The sequence below is a fragment of the Ursus maritimus genome, unplaced genomic scaffold, assembly GCF_017311325.1.
Source record: "Ursus maritimus isolate PB19 unplaced genomic scaffold, ASM1731132v1 scaffold_3, whole genome shotgun sequence".
Classification (NCBI taxonomy): Eukaryota; Metazoa; Chordata; class Mammalia; order Carnivora; family Ursidae; genus Ursus; species Ursus maritimus.
The window spans coordinates 37,425,231-37,443,715 of record NW_024425563.1 but is presented as its reverse complement, the minus strand read 5'-3'; the positions used below and the strand labels follow the sequence as shown (position 1 = coordinate 37,443,715).

The window sequence follows — 18,485 nt, the reverse complement described above, 5'->3', positions numbered from 1 at the left end:
GACATTATTTAATATTCGCTTTCATGCTCTTGCCTGTAATTTCCTATAAATGGTTTTGTCTGGGTCACATATTATTGTTACCCAATAATTTGCACACAGTATCTTTGTATACATTACTCTTAGGACTATAATTTATTATTTAGAACCTAATAAGTAAGCAATTCTGGAGTTGCCATGTTTTCAAATACCTACCTAGTAGAGGTATACAAGTATATTACTATAACATAGGTATATCTATCTGTGTAACACACACACTGGGAAACATAAATTCTTATAGATATATCTTAAGTATGTGTTTTTTTCTTTCTGGAATATTCAAGGAAAAAGTTATTATATGAATGTTTTTCTAATCCTTTCAATCTCCTACTATGAGACATAGATCAGGATACACACCATAAATACCTCTAGGAGTGTGATTAGAAGTATAAGAAAAAAAGGACCTTTTCTTTTTACCCCATATGCTCCAGTATCATTTCAGTTTTCCTAAATTATACTAGGGCTGTATTGCTTTTGCAATTAAGGAGGAGGCTGTAGGTCTCCTATCCATCTCAAACTTTAACCGGAAAGTTGAACACAACACAGCCCAGCTCCTCAGGTAGACCAGATACTCTTCCTCCAGGGATGCTCCAGGGGCCATTGTACATTTTCATGGTGGCAATTGTATTTCTTTGTTGCTTTTGTTGGCTTTCCACCAGAGCATAAACTTCAGGAAGGCAAGAACTATCTATTACTTTTAATACTCACAACCTCAGAATCCCACACAGTGTCTAGAACATAGTAAATATTCCAGGCACTCAATAAATAATGATTAAGTCATGACTACTTCTAAGAATATCTGATAATTACTGAATACATACTTATGTGCCCAGCACTGTGCTAACCAAATTATATCTACTACGTCATGTTATCCTGAAGAATACTCTACAGAGTACTATTATAATTTCCACTTACAGAGGAGAAAAATTAAGTTTAGAGAATTTAGTGATTTGGTAAAGTAACACAAGAGGCAGCAAAGCTGGGATACAAATCAAGAAAGCCTGAATTTACAGTTTGTGCTCTTGACCTCCACGCCATACTGAATGAATAAACGACTATGCATGAGAGAATGAACAGTGAAAATGTTCATATTTAAAGAAGAATCCTGTTCGAGAGGCAGGTACACTAAGGTCAAAATTGAAACTAGAGAACCCACTGATGTGGGTGGGGAGAGTACCACAATACTCGCTGTCACCATTACTAGAAGAAGCAATTCAATCTAAATAGTCTAGAGACTTCCAGCAACTGTTACATTCTCCTGCATGAAAGTGTACACACTATGTTTGGGGTAGTACCTCTGAAAACCTTCCTACGTTGCTGAATTGATTACAGAAATAATTTCAACCTTAAAAATCAAGATCAACATTTTGTTGACTATCTCTCTGGCGGTGAGAAAGAAATAGCTACCGCTCATGCACATAGTTTTTATCAGCAATTCCATTTTTATTCATGGATACAGCAGCAGTGTGATAAATAATCATCTACAACTACATAAAAGAAAGAAAGATTTCCAAAAAGTCATGGGTTACCTACCAATCTATAATTCTTTAGTAAAGAAGAGTTACCATTCCTTCAAGACGAAGGGAAGAAGGCCCAGGAGAAATTAATAATTTCTCAGGTTGACATCAGAGCAAAACTGATGATTTTTCACAAATGCTTCTAATTTAGTGGTAACCAAACCTTATTGGACAGACCCTGGGATGCTTAATTTCATGCTCAAGACCTTATCTATTAAATAATAGTATTGGTCAGATGCTAAGTACTAAACAAGGATGTGCCGTGCCATTTTGATTTGGGAAAATTCAGAATTCAAACTAAACCAGGCTTACGTGGCTCCGAAATCTGTAAAAGTCTTCTGTTGAAATCACTAATAGCTAAGGCTCAGCGTATAACTATCTTCCTGTCTTCACAAGCAACCACCTACCTGGGTCCCATTTGAGAACTATGAAATAAAATCATTAGCTTCCATGCTCTAAAACATTCTATTCAGCAATCTTTATCAGGGTCCTGGACACAAGTTTCTTTTCAAATTTCCTCTTTATTCTGTCTTTTCTTTTAGGAAAGAATGCATTCCTAATTCCTAATCTACTAAAAATGTCATAAATCAGTACATGGTCTTCAAAGAGTGCCATGGAGACAAATCAGGCTCCTATTATTCAGAGCTACTGCACCAAAAAAAGAAAGAAAGAAAAGAAAAGAAAAGAAAAGAAAAAGAAAAAAAAAAGAAGTTATTAAACAAGAATTATTTTTAGTTTTACTGGGCAAAACTCAATTTAGTTCTGTTTTTCTTCCTATAAAGCTTCATCAATTCCTGGAACACAATATGATTCAACCATCTGTGATAGGCTAATATTGATTTCCGTATCTTCAATAGCACATTTAAAAGCAACAAGCTTTAAAATGTTTAATTTCTTGTGATTCAATGGATTGTTTTGCTAATATCAGAAAGTTATTTTTAATAAATTACTGTGTTTTGACATTTTACAATATAGTCTCTAGACTTGAAGAGGAATTATCATTTAAATATTTTTCAGTGAAAGAAGTCTCACGCTTCTCTACTGCAGAATACTCTGCAATATCAGTAACTGTTACAGAAAATCCTACACTGCACTTTCTAGGATGGAAATGACTGTGTCGTGAGCAGGACATGCTTCTCCACGGCACCACTGATCCTGCCCGATCTAAGGCCTCCCTGGGGCCAGGAAGTGATTGTTTTCTATGCACACTTCTTGGAATTCTCCTGAACAAGAGGAACCACAAACTAAAGAAAATCAAATTACGTAAAGTGAATTATAAAGTAGATTACATTTCACTGGCAGGGCGACCATTTGTTGCAGTTGTCTTGGTAGCCATGTACGGTGATTATTCCAACATAATAATCATCCCCTTTCACTCTCAAAAGTGTCCCAGTTTCGATGATGAATTATATGGTTACCCTGTTCACCAGGGACTTACTTCACTGAGCTTGCTAACTACATGGATTCCCAGATTCCAAGCATCTGTAAAGTGTATTTCAGTAGGTAAGAAGAGAAATGATAATAGGCTTCATTTCTGACGGGGCTGAGAAAATCTGTGAAACAGAAATCCAAGTGCCCAATAAAAAATGTTGATGCCTTATAAATTTCAGTTGTGGTTGATTCATATTGACTTCCTGCAGTTTGGTGCTTTGTATTCATTTTATCTTTTTCTAAAACAGTCCTTCTCTGTGAGTCATAACAAATTAATAAGAAAAAGCAAATAACTATGAAAAATATTTTGGTGGAACTAATGGCCTTGTCTAAATATTACTTTCATTAGCTTTTTACTGCTCATGTCATAGATAAGCAGACCCATTTGGGCTACCTTTATGAAAACGACTATGTTCCTAGCTAAGTTATCACACAATCAAGCAACTGTCTTGGGATGTTAATCAATGCCGACATCATGACAGAAAGTTCAGACTTGCAAAAGTCACCTCTTGTACCATCTTAGGGATATTTGGCTGAGTTCACTGAATAAATACTTCAACCCCACTTTTGCCTTGTCAATAGAATCATAATGACTGTGATTACAAATAATGTGCTTACTTTTATGAGTCACTCTGAAAATATCAAGTCAGAGTAGTCATCATTCATGTCATAAACAAGGATACTTAACTACTTTTAGAAGAAGCTACATATTATTTCCTCAAGAGAAAAATACTTTGACCAGTTACTTGGGTCAGACTGCCTCCGTTTCGTCTATTCTCCACACAGCAGACAGAGGGATCCTTTAAAAGTGCCAGTCACGTCCTATCACTCATGGCTCGAAACATTTCACGGGCTTGCCATCCCACTAAAATAAAATCCAAATTTTCTCCGTTCAGTGGGGTCTGATATGCTGACTTCTTACAATTCCTTAAACTTACTTACTATGTACCCATCTCAGGATTGCATCTGTCATTTCTTTGGTGTGAACTACCTTTGCTCCAGATCCTAATACGGCTCTCCTCCTTCCTCCCTTGATTTAGGAGTCTGCTCAATATCTACTCATTAGAGAGGCTTACAGTGAACATCCTGCCTAAAATAGCAGCCCCAGACCCCTACTCTATGCATCCTTTCCGACTTTAATTTTCTTTCGCACTTCTAGCTCAGTGTCATGTATTGCATTACGTGTTATGTAGTTGCCTGTTATCTGCTTCTAACCACTGGGATGTAAGTTCCATGAGAGCAGGGACTTTGTCTCTTCTATTCAATTATGTCTCCCTAGTGGCTAGACAAGTGCTCATTAAATGAATGTTTCTAAGGCCTACTATGTCAGCAAACTGATTAAAGTAAATAGAACCTAATCATCTAAACTAATTTCCAAATTTGTGTTGAAATGTTTCAGCTTCTGAATCTGAAGTCCACCACTTCCCCATTGCATTTGATCTTTAAATCCATTTCCTCTGAAACCCGTATTTCATGCAGCATTGGTAAGAGTGTAAATATATTGGTGAGATGTAAAACAAACCTCTTAGGAGGGAAATCTAGCTACAAGTTTTTACACGTTTTAAAACTTTCAAAAAGTTTTTAGAGGCTACATACTGGGAAAGTCTCGAGTCTTGATACTTCCATTCCTTATGTTACTCATTGCTTCATGATAGAGGTGTAGTGAAGGGGGACAGAAAGGGCCATATGTCCAAAGTGTTCATTTTCAGGGTTAGAACAAAGAAGCCAGTCTTTGTACATGTGGGTTGCAGCAGTGGGAAAAAAAGGTATAAATCTCTTAGATCCCCATCTCCCTTCTCCTCATCTCCCAACACTGTACCAATAACCCTCATTCTAGTTCAGCCTCTCTGTGAACCCAATACAGTATTTACACTTACTGAGGAAAGCAACAACCCAGGTTTTTCCTCAGGGAGGTCTATTATGGGATTTCTAATTACATAAGAATTTTTTATGTCTGACCAAGTTTTACAGTCTCACATTGTTGACTCTTTAGCTAGTGACCAATAATGCTACATCTGAATTAAAGCTGTGTTCTCTTTGGATTATAATGTAAAATGAATCCCTTGACATTCCTAATCTTGTTAGATTATTTGGAATAGATAAAATTTTTGCTCCCTTTGTTGACCAATTCTTTTTTTTTAAAAAAAATAGCTTTATGGAGATGTAATCCATATAACATGTAATTTACCCATTTAAATGTACAATTCATTTTTTTTTTCAATATATTCACAGAGCTGTGCGACTATCACAATTCATTTTGGAATGTTTTCATCCCCCTACCAAAAACAAATAAACAAACAAACAAAAACAAAAAACAAAACAAAACAAAACATCGTACCCGTATCTCTCATTCTCATTTTTTATGCCCCTGGGAACCCCTAATCTATTTTTTGCCTCTATGAATTTGCCTATTCTGGGTATTTTATATAGCATAAATAGAATCAAATGCTATATGATCTTTTGTGACCGGCTTCAATCATTTAATATAATGTATTCAAGGTTTGCTGGCTCATTCCTTGAATGGGATTTGCACCGTATCCACACAAACTGTTTTCCAAATATTAAAAGCATATTTTGGATATTTATGAATGTATATCAAATAGTTTTCCAAATGTATTGCTACAGTTTCCTACTGAAATCAGAAGACTAGATAGGATCTTCAAAATAGAAAGCAGTTGCCAAATTCTGCAAATTGACTATGCAAATCCTACAGGTAACAAAAACTAAACTCTTTGATACGAATACACTTACACTTGACTAAAATCACATTATTATACACATTCATCCTCTCCCAAATGCCCAATTTATTGAAGGAATCAAAATCAAACAACCTCTTATAATTCAAAATATTAAATAACCGGTACAAAATGACCAAATGCATTGAAAAGAACACTTCACCCAAGAAAATACACAAATGGCAAGTAAGCACATGGAAACATACTCAACATCAGTCGTCTTCAGGGAAGTGCAAACCAAAACCACATTGAGGTTCTATTCTACACCCATGAGGATGGCTATAATAAAAAATATTCATAATGCCAACTGTTGGCAAGGGTATAAAAAAACTGAAACTGTTGTACATTGCTGGTAGAACATAAACTATTATAGCCACTTTTGAAAACAGTTTGGTGGTTACCAAAGTTAAACATATACTTCATCATAATAGCCAGCATCTCTAGGTATATAGGCATTTTAACAGTGATATGTGTGAACACATCTCAGTAGAAATAAAAACATATTTCCACCCAAAGACACACATGTCCAGAGCATTTTCACAAGTGTCCATATCTTTACTCATAATATCCCCAAACTGGAAAAATCCTAATGTTCATTAGCTCATAAATGAACATACAAAATGTGGTAGGTCCATACAATGGAATAAACTCAACCATAAAAAGGAACAAACTACAGATGTACACACATGAGGGACTAAAAAAAAATTCTGATATGTGGGGGAAAAACACAGGTATAAGAGACTACATATTGTATAACACCATCTAAATAAATTTTCTAGAAAAGGCTGAACTATGGAGACAGAAAGCAGATCCCTGGTTGCCTGGCACTGGCCACTGGGAGTGGTGGGAGCCTCAGTTGAGTGCAAATGGGAGGAGGGAATTTTGAAGGTAATGGAAGTGTTCAAAAGCTAGATCGTGGTGAGGCTTGCACAACTGTGCATACTTATAGTGAAACTCATTACACCGTATATTTAAAATGGGTGAGTTGTGCAGTATATAAATTTTACCTAAAGAAAGCTTTGAAAACAAAAAAGACTGCCCAAATATTCATAAATATAAGACATTCAAACCATCCTGCAAGAGCTCCATTCATACAACACAGACTACTCACGAACAGGTAGTCATGACATGAAAATTTTGCCATTCATTTCTACATCAGCAAGTTCTCACACTGTTTGGTGTGAGGGCTCCTTTACACTCTTAAAAATAACTGAGGTGCTCAAAGAACTGTTTGTCAGTATTTACTACATCAGAAAATATACTCTGTCAATATTTACCATGTGGGAAACTAAAAGGGTGAATTAAAAAAAAATCTTTATAGATTCAATCTAAAAAAATAATACACCTATATGTTAACACATACAAAAGTGTGTTTAATGAAAAGTATAATTATTTTCTGAAACAAAAGAAGAAACAGTGAGATCAGTGGCATTTTTTTATATTTTTGCCAATCCATTTAGTGTTTGGCTGCATAGGAGACAGCCATATTTCGATATCCGCTCCTGCATTCCATCTGATGCCATAGCACACATCACATACCCTCTGGACAATGCCACTGTATGCTTAAGAGAAAATAAGAGTGAAAAAGGCAAAAAGCATCTTAGAATTATTAGGAAAGTAGTTCTGATCTCACTGACCCCCTCAAAGTGTCTTGGGAATGTCCAGCGACCCTCTGGACAGCCCTTGAGAACTGCTGGCCTTGATTCTGCCCTAAAACCAACTGAGATTCATTTTAATGAGATTGTTTAATCTGTAGGGTCATTAATACAGATATTTTAGGATTAAGTTTTTTGGGATCAGAAAATTTTCTGAATATTGGGGCACTTGAGTGGTGCAGTCGGGTTAAGCATCTGACTCTTGGTTTCAGCTCAGATCATGATCTCAGGTTGTGAGCACATTGTACAAAAGCCCCGACTTTCTGTACTTGCTTCTAAAATAATAAGATGTTCATGAATTTGTCTAAAATAAACCTTGATACCATAATCTAAAACAATCATGCTAATTTTAATATCTGAAAAAATAATTATTTAGTGGTTAGTTTAGAAAACATAGTTAATTTCAGTTAATATTTATTTTTCCTATGCCCCACAGATAAAAGATAATAATATAATCAAGAAGTTATGTATGCCTTACATCCTGAAATGGTTGATGATGCTCACTGAAGATGTACCAGTTCATTTGGGATGCTTCCAAAGCTTTGGTCCTCTATATTGAGTGGTACGTCCCAAGTAATAGGATTTAAAACTCAACAAAATTCCCGAAGTTATAACTTGAACTCAAAAACAATAGTTTCAATACTTACTTTACAATATCTCCTTCAAGAGCAATCACTCTTTTAATGATCTTCTGTTCTGGGTTTTTAGGGGACCTAGAATAAAATAAGGTTATACAATCAGTTACGTCTCTATTGTTTTAAGACAATGAAAAGCAATTTTGGGACTAAATGGGCTATATTAAAATCATGACAGAGTCCTTCCCACCCATGACAGTCACATCAATCCTACTTAGGTCTCAAGTGATAGAACGCTACTATTGATGTCATTCCCATTTTAAACTTCTGGAAGAGGAGAAGCCATGCTGAAAGTTTATTCAAATAAAAAATACAGAGGGTTAAGAATTTTAACATTAGAGCTAAGCACCTGCACGAAAGATGATTCATACATAAGAAAATGACTAGATATTTCTTTAAAATCACATACTTTTCTTTATTTCATTTACTTTTTTTTTATATTTATTTTGTTATATTAGTCACCATACAGTACATCCCCAGTTCTTGATGCAATGTTCCATGATTCATTACTTGCATATAACACCCAGTGCACCATGCAATATGTGCCCTCCTTAATACCCATCACCGGCCTATCCCAATCCCCCACCCCCCTCCCCTCTGAAGCCCTCAGTTTGTTTCCAAGAGTCCACAGTCTCTCATGGTTCATTTTGCCTTCTGTTTACGCCCCACCCCCTTCATTCCTCCCTTCCTTCTCCTACCGATCTTCCTATTTCTTATGTTCCATAAATGAGTGAAACCATATGATAATTGTCTTTCTCTGCTTGACTTATTTCACTTAGCATGATCTCCTCCAGTCCCGTCCATGTTGCTGCAAATGTTGTATAATCATTCTTTTTGATGGCTGAGTAATATTCCACTGTATATATGGACCACATCTTCTTAATCCAGTCATCTGTTGAAGGGCATCTCAGCTCCTTCCACGATTTAGCTATTGTGGACAATGCTGCTATGAACATTGGGGTGCATATGGCCCTTCTCTTCACTACATCTGTATCTTTGGGGTAAATACCCAGTAGTGCAATTCCTGGATCATAGGGTAGTGGAATTTGGTTTAAATCCTCAAGAAAACAATAAAATGAGAAGTGCTTAAAAAAAATCAGAAGACCCTTTTAAACTCATTTAGGCTTAGCCATTTGAAAATTATGTAATTCGGGGTGCTAAAACAAGGGTACTGACATCCACTCTATCCCTGAAATTTCTCTCTGGGGAAGGCCATGTTCATCCTGAGCAGCCCTACTGAGAGATTCACTTGGTGAGGAAATAATGTCTGCCAACCACGTGAGTGAGCGTAGCAGCAGAACCTTCAGGCCCAGTCAAGTATTCAGAGACTATAGCTCTGGCCAACAGTGTCCCTACAGTCTCACAAGAGACCACAAACCAGACCACCCACCCATGCTGCTTCTGGCTTCCTGATACTCAGAAAATGCATGAGATAATAAACATTTGTTATTTTAAGCTTCGAGATGTTGGAGTACTTTGTTACACGGCAATGACTAAATCTCAAGAAGGCCAATTTCCTGCCAGTAACATTTTAAGTCTTTTAACAGACACATTTCAAGGAACATCTCATACATCATCACATAAATGATCATTTAATATGAATTTGGAAATCAAGGATAGATAAAAATATTCTCAAGTCACATTTTGAATGGAGTTGCTTTTAAAAAGGAAAATAAATGCACAAAAACTGAAAAGATTAAATATATTCAAAATGTAACACTTCATCAAAGTAAATATGCAGTTTCAATAAGATTTATATTTCACATTATATCTTTCAGAGAAAATGAAATCATCTAAACCATTTGCATCTACTTGCGAAAATTAGTCTCACAATTTTTCACTAACTTATAAATATTCTTTATTTTAAAAGGAAACTTGATCAGAGTTTTTGACTGAACTGTCCCCTTCACTGAACTGATTAACCATTATATTTCTATAATTTTACTGTCATTTATATACAGCCAGAGTGAGGGATCTCAGCCCAGTGAAGCTGATGAAATTGTGCGGGACTACTTAACAGTCATTTAGGAAATTCCCCTCTTGTGTCTCTATGTTTTAGATAACCAGAATGTATAAGATAATATTCAGCCTCAGCGATCACCAGAGTTGCATTTTAGAAAAATGGAATATCTTTTTCCTATTATACTGACAAACACATAATAACAATAATAATAGTAATACTAGTAATACAGTTTGTTGTTGACGGTCTAGCGACATGGATACTTTCTATATAAATCATAAGGTCATGTAACATGCCTTCCTTCAGTGTCAATATTTTATATTCTCTTTAATGTAACAATTATATTTTTAGGAATTTATCCAAATGAAACGATTACAAATATATGCAAAATTTTAGCTATATGGATATTCTCTATTTTTAAAAAAGAAAAAAATTCAGTAAGAGTAGATTGGTTAAATAGTCCACCCACCTAGTAAAATATTTTTTCAGCCATTACAAATGATATTATAAAAGAATTTTTAATGATGTGAAATTATCAACACAATTTATAAAATGGAAATAGAAAATATTATGTGTACCGTGACCTCGTATCTGTAATTTGAGAGAGAAAATGCACATGCGATTTTCTAGAAAAAAAATCAGGAAGGACATAAAACAAAAGTTGGGGGGTATGGAGTTCTGTATATGATAAAAAAAAAAAAAAACATGCCTAGGTTTTTGGTTCAGATTTGTGGGAAGTCTATGAACAGATGACAACTCTTTGGGTCATATGACATCACCTGAGAAGAAATGCTCCAAGAAAGGGGTGAGTCCTGAACTAATTGCCAAGTTCCCCCACCTAATATGGATGCAGTATTAACATTAATGAAATAATAAAAAAAGCAATCCTTATCACTGTAAAACAATATTTAATTGCCAACAACTTTTAAGCTTTTGAGGTACTTGAAAAGTATTTTATATTTTAAAATAACGTATATTTTAAGATCATGAGGCGAAATAGAATATGCAAAGTGAGCTATCTATATAATTAAAGTCTTATGAATTACCACTTCAAATATATCTATAAATTTTAATGTAATATTAAACTCTTGAATCTAATCAAATGATTCAAAATGGGGGAAAAAAGCTATTACTAACATCAATCCCATTACTGCTCAAAATCTATATCTATATTTTAATCATTAGGCTGTTGAAGGCACTACTTTGATGTAGGTAGAAGTGGTATGAGAGTCATTATAGATTTACATTGTGAAAGTCATTGAACTTCCCTTTGTCTAAATTTTCTTGGCCATTTGCCTATCTCCTGGGAAGTGTCAAGGATAACAAGTGAAGGATTATATGCTTTCCTTTACGGATACGATGTATACTGTCCAATAAATACTAAAATTTGCATTTAAATTTGTAATTTCAGTGTTTTCATAATAAGCATTGTTTTACAATATTTGTTTCTGGAACCTGAATTTTGAGCATTCTGTTTTATGCCACTGCTTTAATTAGGCAAGATTTCTCCAGAGGCTTGGACAGGTTGCCTAGAATTGTCTGCATAGGTCTCAGATTAGTCTGGTGTGGCAGAATGCGTGTCTAACTGGAATGGCTGTGGGGAGGAGAACAGGGTCTAGCACAGTCGTAAGATTTCTATGACAATGTTCTTGAATTTTTCCTTCCTATCTTAATAAAAATGCTGTCTTCACCCTGTTACAGGGCAAACAGAGCCATGTCTTAGGTCTCATCATCTCTGTAACTGATTTCATGTTTTTGTATGTTCTTGTTGAATTTGTAATTTTGTCATTTTGATCCTGTCTGGAGCACTGGGAAGGTACTTTAGAATACTCAGGAGATGCCCTCTTGCGTTCTGTGGGAATGGAAAGATTAGCAAGTATACCATGCTCTCTGTTCCTGACTCCATGCCCATCCTGACATCACACATATACCTTAACCCTGTGTCTAGGCTCTCACTCTTTCCCATTTAGAGTAAAATCCTAAAACCTCCCTCTGGATTGTATAGATTTTTTATGTTTGCATGGCTCAGGATTGGCCCAGATTGTAATAGGATTAATCTCATTACTAGAAATCATTTTAGCTATAGTCTAATATAAGCATGAATCCCTCAAAAATACCACAGTATATGGGCCACTAATTACATGTATCACAATGAAGTCTAAACTTTAACTCTTCATTAATGAGATAAAAGAACTCATATTCTGGGAATGCCTTATATTAGATAGGTTGTTTTTTATTGTCCTAAAGAATGATCATGCATTAAAACATGTAACTTTACACCATCACAATAAAAAAATAAACACTGCTGTTTGAATCATCAAAATAAGATGTAGAATAAAAAGTCCACTCAACACAGTTATAAAAAGCCATATAAAAAGAAATTCATATCAAATGATGGCTTTCCTCTCCCTTTTATTTTGAGATATAATTAACATATAACATTGTATTAGTTTTAGGGGCACAACATAATGATTTGATATTTGTATATATTGTAAAATGATCACCACAATAAATTTTGTTAACATCCATCACCACACATAGCTACTTTTTTTTTTTTTTTTTTTTTTTAGATTTCAGAAAATGTCGCCTGGGTTTGGCATGGTTTCCATAGAAGGTCAGAGCTAGAAAAGCCCATGAGTGAATCTTCCCTGTTGCTTGTGATCTCACCCATTCTCCATGGCCTAAGTGCTTCTACTGGGTCACCTTGTGCCTTGCAAAGGCATGAAGGGGGTACAATTTCCATGAGGTACCACCCCATTACTAGGGGTCATCACTGTTCTGCTATAAGCAAACCACTGAGTGTAGGCACCCTACATAACCAATCTGGGTCTCATTTTCAGGGAGATAAGGCTAGACCAGAGGTTCTAAACCAGATCTTGAACTAGCCAAACAAGCAGGAGACTTGACATAAAAATTCTAATTTCGTGTTCCTCTTGAAAAAATAAGATCTGGCAATCCCAGGCCCACATTCTTGCATGAAAGAAAGTCCACAGGAGCTGAGAAGCAGATACTGAGGATGTGCCCGAGTCCCAGCAGCTTCTTCAACAAATCTCTAGTGCCTGAGGGCATGTGAGGTTAGGCGCCTCTAGAAATCTTGACGATTTCTTTCACCTCTATTACCGTAATAACTACTGAGTCAACAGGTATGAAATCTCTAGGGCGGGTCTAGCACATAATAAGTAAGTGAATTTCAGAGCTATCTTTTCCTAAAATAAATTCGTAAAGGAGCTCAATTAACTGGGCCCAAGCAAACTGTTAACAATTAACAGTTCTTTCAGACTCATAGATATTTATTTCAAAAACCCTCTAATAAAGGAATTTTCACAGTCTGTTGCATTAGAAGCCAAGAAAGGCGTCTTAAGGGTTTGGTCAAGTTTTATTATATAATTAATTAAAGAAACATTAAAGCTAAATATAATACTATTCACATTGAAATGCACAGATTAGTCTTAAATGGATATTATCTGTAAAATCAAGATAAAAATGGGTAATTTTCAATGCCAGATTCTGTATACTTACTTCACTATCAGTAATGTGAACTTTGTACATACAGCTACATTTTTAATGATTCATTTTTTTTAATTCAGTGCAGTTTTTATTAATTAGTATTCTCCAAACTTTTTACATAGGTCATTATTTCAGCTACATTGTTCTTGCCCCTTGCAGACTTTGCTTTGTATCCTGCGAATTTTCAAAATTCAAACAAAGAAAACTATGTAGACTTGTGTTGCTCTTTGGGTTCATTCTTGAAATACAGCCACAAATGTGGAGCTTATAACTTCAGATATACTTTTGGAATTTTAATATTTTATATTTCAATAAAATATTCAATATAATGTTCAACACTTTTATTTATTATTTTGTATTTCAATCCCAATCATTTCTGTCCTTCTACCTCAAAAAGTGCTCCAATCCAACAGCCTCATTATTATTAAGCTGAATTACAGATGAGGTTGGAAAAAAACGGTTAATGTTTCAAATGTGTTTTCTATAACACCTTAGTTTCTTAGATAGGGACCAGGTCTTGGGAGGAAGGGAGATCATGGGAAAGGCGCCAACAGGCAGGGGCATAGGGTGGCTGTGTGCATAGAAAACCCAGAGAAATAAAATGAGTTTCAGAGCACTGGGGCCAATGCTTTTCAGCAGGCTCCTACGTAGGGTAGGGACAGGATAGGGAAGGGATGATTTATGTACTTTGGCTATTTTCTCACAGCATATCCTACCTGAATCAGGCCATTGAGAAGCAGCAAGCAGTTGGGGTTCTAAGTGATCTAAGAATGTGGCAGCAGGAGCAACAAGCTGTTTTCAGATTTATCTTCTATAATTCCTTACACAAACGTATTACAGCAGTACTGATGAAACAACAAGAGCATGCACTTCAGAGAAGTAAGATGTTGTTTACTGATAAAAATTCTCCTTCATTCAGGGGCGCCTGGGTGGCGCAGTCGTTAAAAGCGTCTGCCTTCGGCTCAGGGCGTGATCCTGGCGATCCGGGATCGAGTCCCACATCAGGCTCTTCCGCTGTGAGCCTGCTTCTTCCTCTCCCACTCCCCCTGCTGTGTTCCCTCTCTCGCTGGCTGTCTCTCTGTCACATAAATAAATAAAATCTTTAAAAAAAAAAAAAATTCTCCTTCGTTCAATTGAAGAGGTGTTTCACTGTCACTAACTAGGATTCTAAGAAATGTAATAAGCAAATGGTGACAACTGGCCTTCTTAGTAAATCAGCCTTGATTATGTGAAATCAATCAAATATGTATTATGACTTTTGACTTCTGTACTTGAAAAGAGCTGAAATAGTTTTGTAATTGTGTATTTTGATTCTGAAGTAAATGTTCTCACTTAACTATGAACATTTTCATGAATTTAGTATAGTCATAACAATGAGTTAATTTACACAAGTATATTAACTCCAGCATGTCAAAACACAGAACATTGCAAACTTCAGGTACTGAACATAACAACAACTCTACCTCATGGTCTAGGATGGTTGTATGCAAATGGATATATTTATATAGCAGATATAGAAAATATACAGCACGAAGGTAATACATATATATGTATGTGTATGCGTGTGTATTCTACCATGCAATATGGAATCTTGCTATTTAAAGAAACTACTCTGATCTATAAAGAAACTCCTGGACCAAAAAATACATTCGCTGATTTTATTTTGTAAATCTTGGTTTTCACACATCGAATATGCTTAGAGTTGGCATATCTGTGGAATTGGAGGAGATGAATACTTAACATAAAATGTATACTGGCTATACTTTTAATCAGGCTCCCAAAGTGCAGACCTTCCCATCACCTCTCTGTTCCCGAAGTGCAACATGCACTCAGGAGTGTCTGAGTTGTTTCTGTTATAGTCAAGATAGGTTTTGTCCCTCTATCTACACTATCTCAATGAATATGTCTTTGTAACAGAGCACCAGTTAAGACCAGGGAATAAAGATTAACTGGTCTTCAAAGGAATCAATCCATCAAACTAGCCTCATAACCTTAAGACTGCAATTAAGCTCACTGGCTTCATACTTTCAGCTTCAACCAGGTTAGCAAATAGTGCCACATTCTTTTGGTAGACTTGAAGAATATACAAACCGAGAAAAAGCCTATTGACATTTTCTACATCAAGCTATATCTGTATTCATCGATGCATCATGAAAATGGGAGACCAACTGAGATACAAAACAAATGGGGGCACACAAGAGCGGAAGTGAGAACACTTACACCGATACAAGATGGCCGTAGTATGTGCAGTCACCTAGAAATTGCTATTGGAAGAATGGCCCAGGGGTCAGTCTGTGTCTAACATCCTACTGGCAGCTGGCCTCCATGTGGCTCATGTTGTGGGGTGTGAGATAACAAGCTTCGGGCAGGAGGTATCTTGTTAAAAGTGAGGAGAAGGAGGACGAAGGCAATCTTGACCATTTTACCTGGAGCCACCATTTAATCCACACCTGTAACCAATTTCTCACTGGACAAATATACAAAAAAGAACAGAATTATTTTCCTTACAAATATAAAATGAATGTTTTTTCTCTGGTGAAGTCAGCTTCTGAAATCGGCCTAATTGTGTCAACAGGTGTTTGTGATGGACAGAAGCTGGGAAATTCACATGCGCGCCTTAGGGCTGTGCCCTCCAAGCAACATGGCTAGAGCATCTTCAGTGTAACTTTCTGGGGTCATACAAAGACGTGAGGTACACGCCAATGTGCCAACCTGCCGCCTTTTTGTCTCATGACGACGGTTACCATATGACACTTTCCAAAGTCAGGCAACAGACAATCAAGAGTCAGATGGGGGTGGGGGCATTTCTATGGCTCCCAGCATGGGCATGGCGGTGGGAAGATCTTTACAACCAGACAGGCCAATAGGCTGTTCAATGGATAAGAGCACGGAGAGATGTCAGCTGAGGTTCAGGTGTCCCTCCCCTGCTGCTATCACACCATAAACTCCTCAGAGCTCAGATGCTACTCTAACAAGATGAAGAACCACAAACAGACTTAATTTGATTCGAATTGCCTTCAAAAGTTCTTGAGCTCACCCTGAGTTGAAAAGAATAAGGTGTTGCTTGCAAGAAGAAACCTAAATTCCAGCAATGGCAAAATACAGTTATATATTTTTGCATACCTTATTGTTATGACATGAGAATGTGCACCCATTCCATTTTCTTTATTCCACCACATATATCACCGCACTACTATGCTCTCTAGTGACTGTGGTGACAAGCATTATGGATGTTTCAAGTGACTGCTGGATTCAAATTTTTCTAGTAAAACTGAGTTAGGTATATGTGTGGGGAGAAGTGAAATGCCACATGATCATTGAAAGCCATGTAATTTCTCTAAAATGATCAGTCTCCTGGCGAATGTTGACAGTGTGGAGGTCAGAATAGGAGTAGACTATGAAGCATCCTGGCTTGTTTCTGTTCTAACCCTGTCGAACTTATTAATTTTTAAAATACTATGTAGTACTATTGCTCAGTGGAAGAGTTTTCAGCTAGGCTCCAATAACTACACACAATTTGCTCCCTTGAAAATGTCAACTTTATGCCCCCAGTAGTAAACTGAATAGTATTAGCAAACTGTCTCCAGGAAAAAAAAAATCCATGAGGTTTGGGATTTTATAAAATCGACTGCAACTGGTCACCTCGAAACCAGCAACATCATTTACTTGCTCAGCCTGACAGCCACTTACATAGCTCCCATTACCTAGCTATCAGAAACTTACTCTCTTTATGTTTTTTTCTGCTATTTATACTGCAATAACCTATTCCTATGATAGTTTATCAATGTTATAACTAAAAAAATACTAATGTTAAATTAAATGTCTAACTCCTTTGCTTAATGGTATGCATTTGTTTCTAGGTCTCCTAGCATGTCTGACCTTCTTCCCCTATGCTGGCTGGAGTCCACAGAGCTACAGAAGATGGAAAGAATACAATGTCTCAGAAGTTAGAAGTGCCTCAATTTAGAAAGTGTTTTGAGTGGCAGAGAATAAACGCCTTTTGATGAGAAGAGGAAAGTTGAGAATGACAAAAAATTTGATGAGGGGTTAAAAGAATTGTGAGCGACTATAAGGGAACTGTGGGGACAATGAAAGGAAAATGGAGAGAATATTGTCAAGGACTAACAGAAGTGACCTTACTAGGGTCAACCAACCACAGAGGAATAGAGCTGTGACTGGAGAAACAGAGCCAGGCGAAGTAGAGTGAGGAGCTGATGGACTCAGCAAAGGAAGCGCAGAAGCAGGCCAGCTCCACTTGAAGACCAAAGACCCTCGGAGTTGCTAAATCTGCTTTCTAGCAATTTAACAGAGCCTCAGAATCAGAGAAAGTTGTTTGTGTTGTTACTACAATCCCGTGATTGTCCTTTGCCTTGTTAGGTAAGCCTGGAAAAGTTTTATTGTTCATAAGAAAATTCATCGCTTAGTTGCGAATGTTCAAGATCCAGAGCAGCAAGGGAATCCCTTTCCGAAAACCACAACCACGTCTCCACCTGTGATGCCTCCTTTCACAAGGCTAAGGACTGTCCTGCTATTTTTTGTTGACCACAATGAGCAGTACCTACAAAATGTGTCCAGGTATGCCTTCTTTGGTAAAACCTGAGTTATACTGAGGTGACAATTTGCCAGATTATTTACCCCTTCCTGCCATTCATTAGTCTACACACACTGTTGTCCCTTTTTTTTTCTTAGTCCACAAAATTGTATTTCGAATAATGGGTACCCACTTAAAATGGAACATATGGTGTCTACCCACATGTGTTGTTCCTTACGGGAAGTCACTTTGATTCTAGGATGAAAGACAGTGATTAATGCGAGAAGGCTCGCCTGCTTTCCTGAGCAGCAGTCTCCTGATTCTGTACACACACAACATGGACTCTAATCTCTAAGCTGTCATGTTGATGCTCTTCGCGAGCCGTACACTTCACAGGCTCTGAAACCACTCTGCAGCTCAAACATGATCAACAGCTCTCCTCGAATCAGAACAGCAGCACGAGATTATTAAATCAAAA

The 18,485-nt window shown here is 36.6% G+C and overlaps 1 protein-coding gene across 2 annotated transcripts in view; it reads right to left on the bottom strand.

Annotated features, from left to right (window-relative positions):
* IMMP2L (inner mitochondrial membrane peptidase subunit 2) overlaps positions 1-18,485 on the bottom strand; it is an 845,846-nt gene that overhangs the window by 283,720 nt on the left and 543,641 nt on the right. For both annotated transcript variants that reach the window (XM_040644087.1, XM_040644088.1), the window contains exon 5: positions 8,022-8,087. In XM_040644087.1, the coding sequence (XP_040500021.1) occupies positions 8,022-8,087 (66 nt within the window). The remainder of the gene's footprint in view (positions 1-8,021; positions 8,088-18,485) is intronic.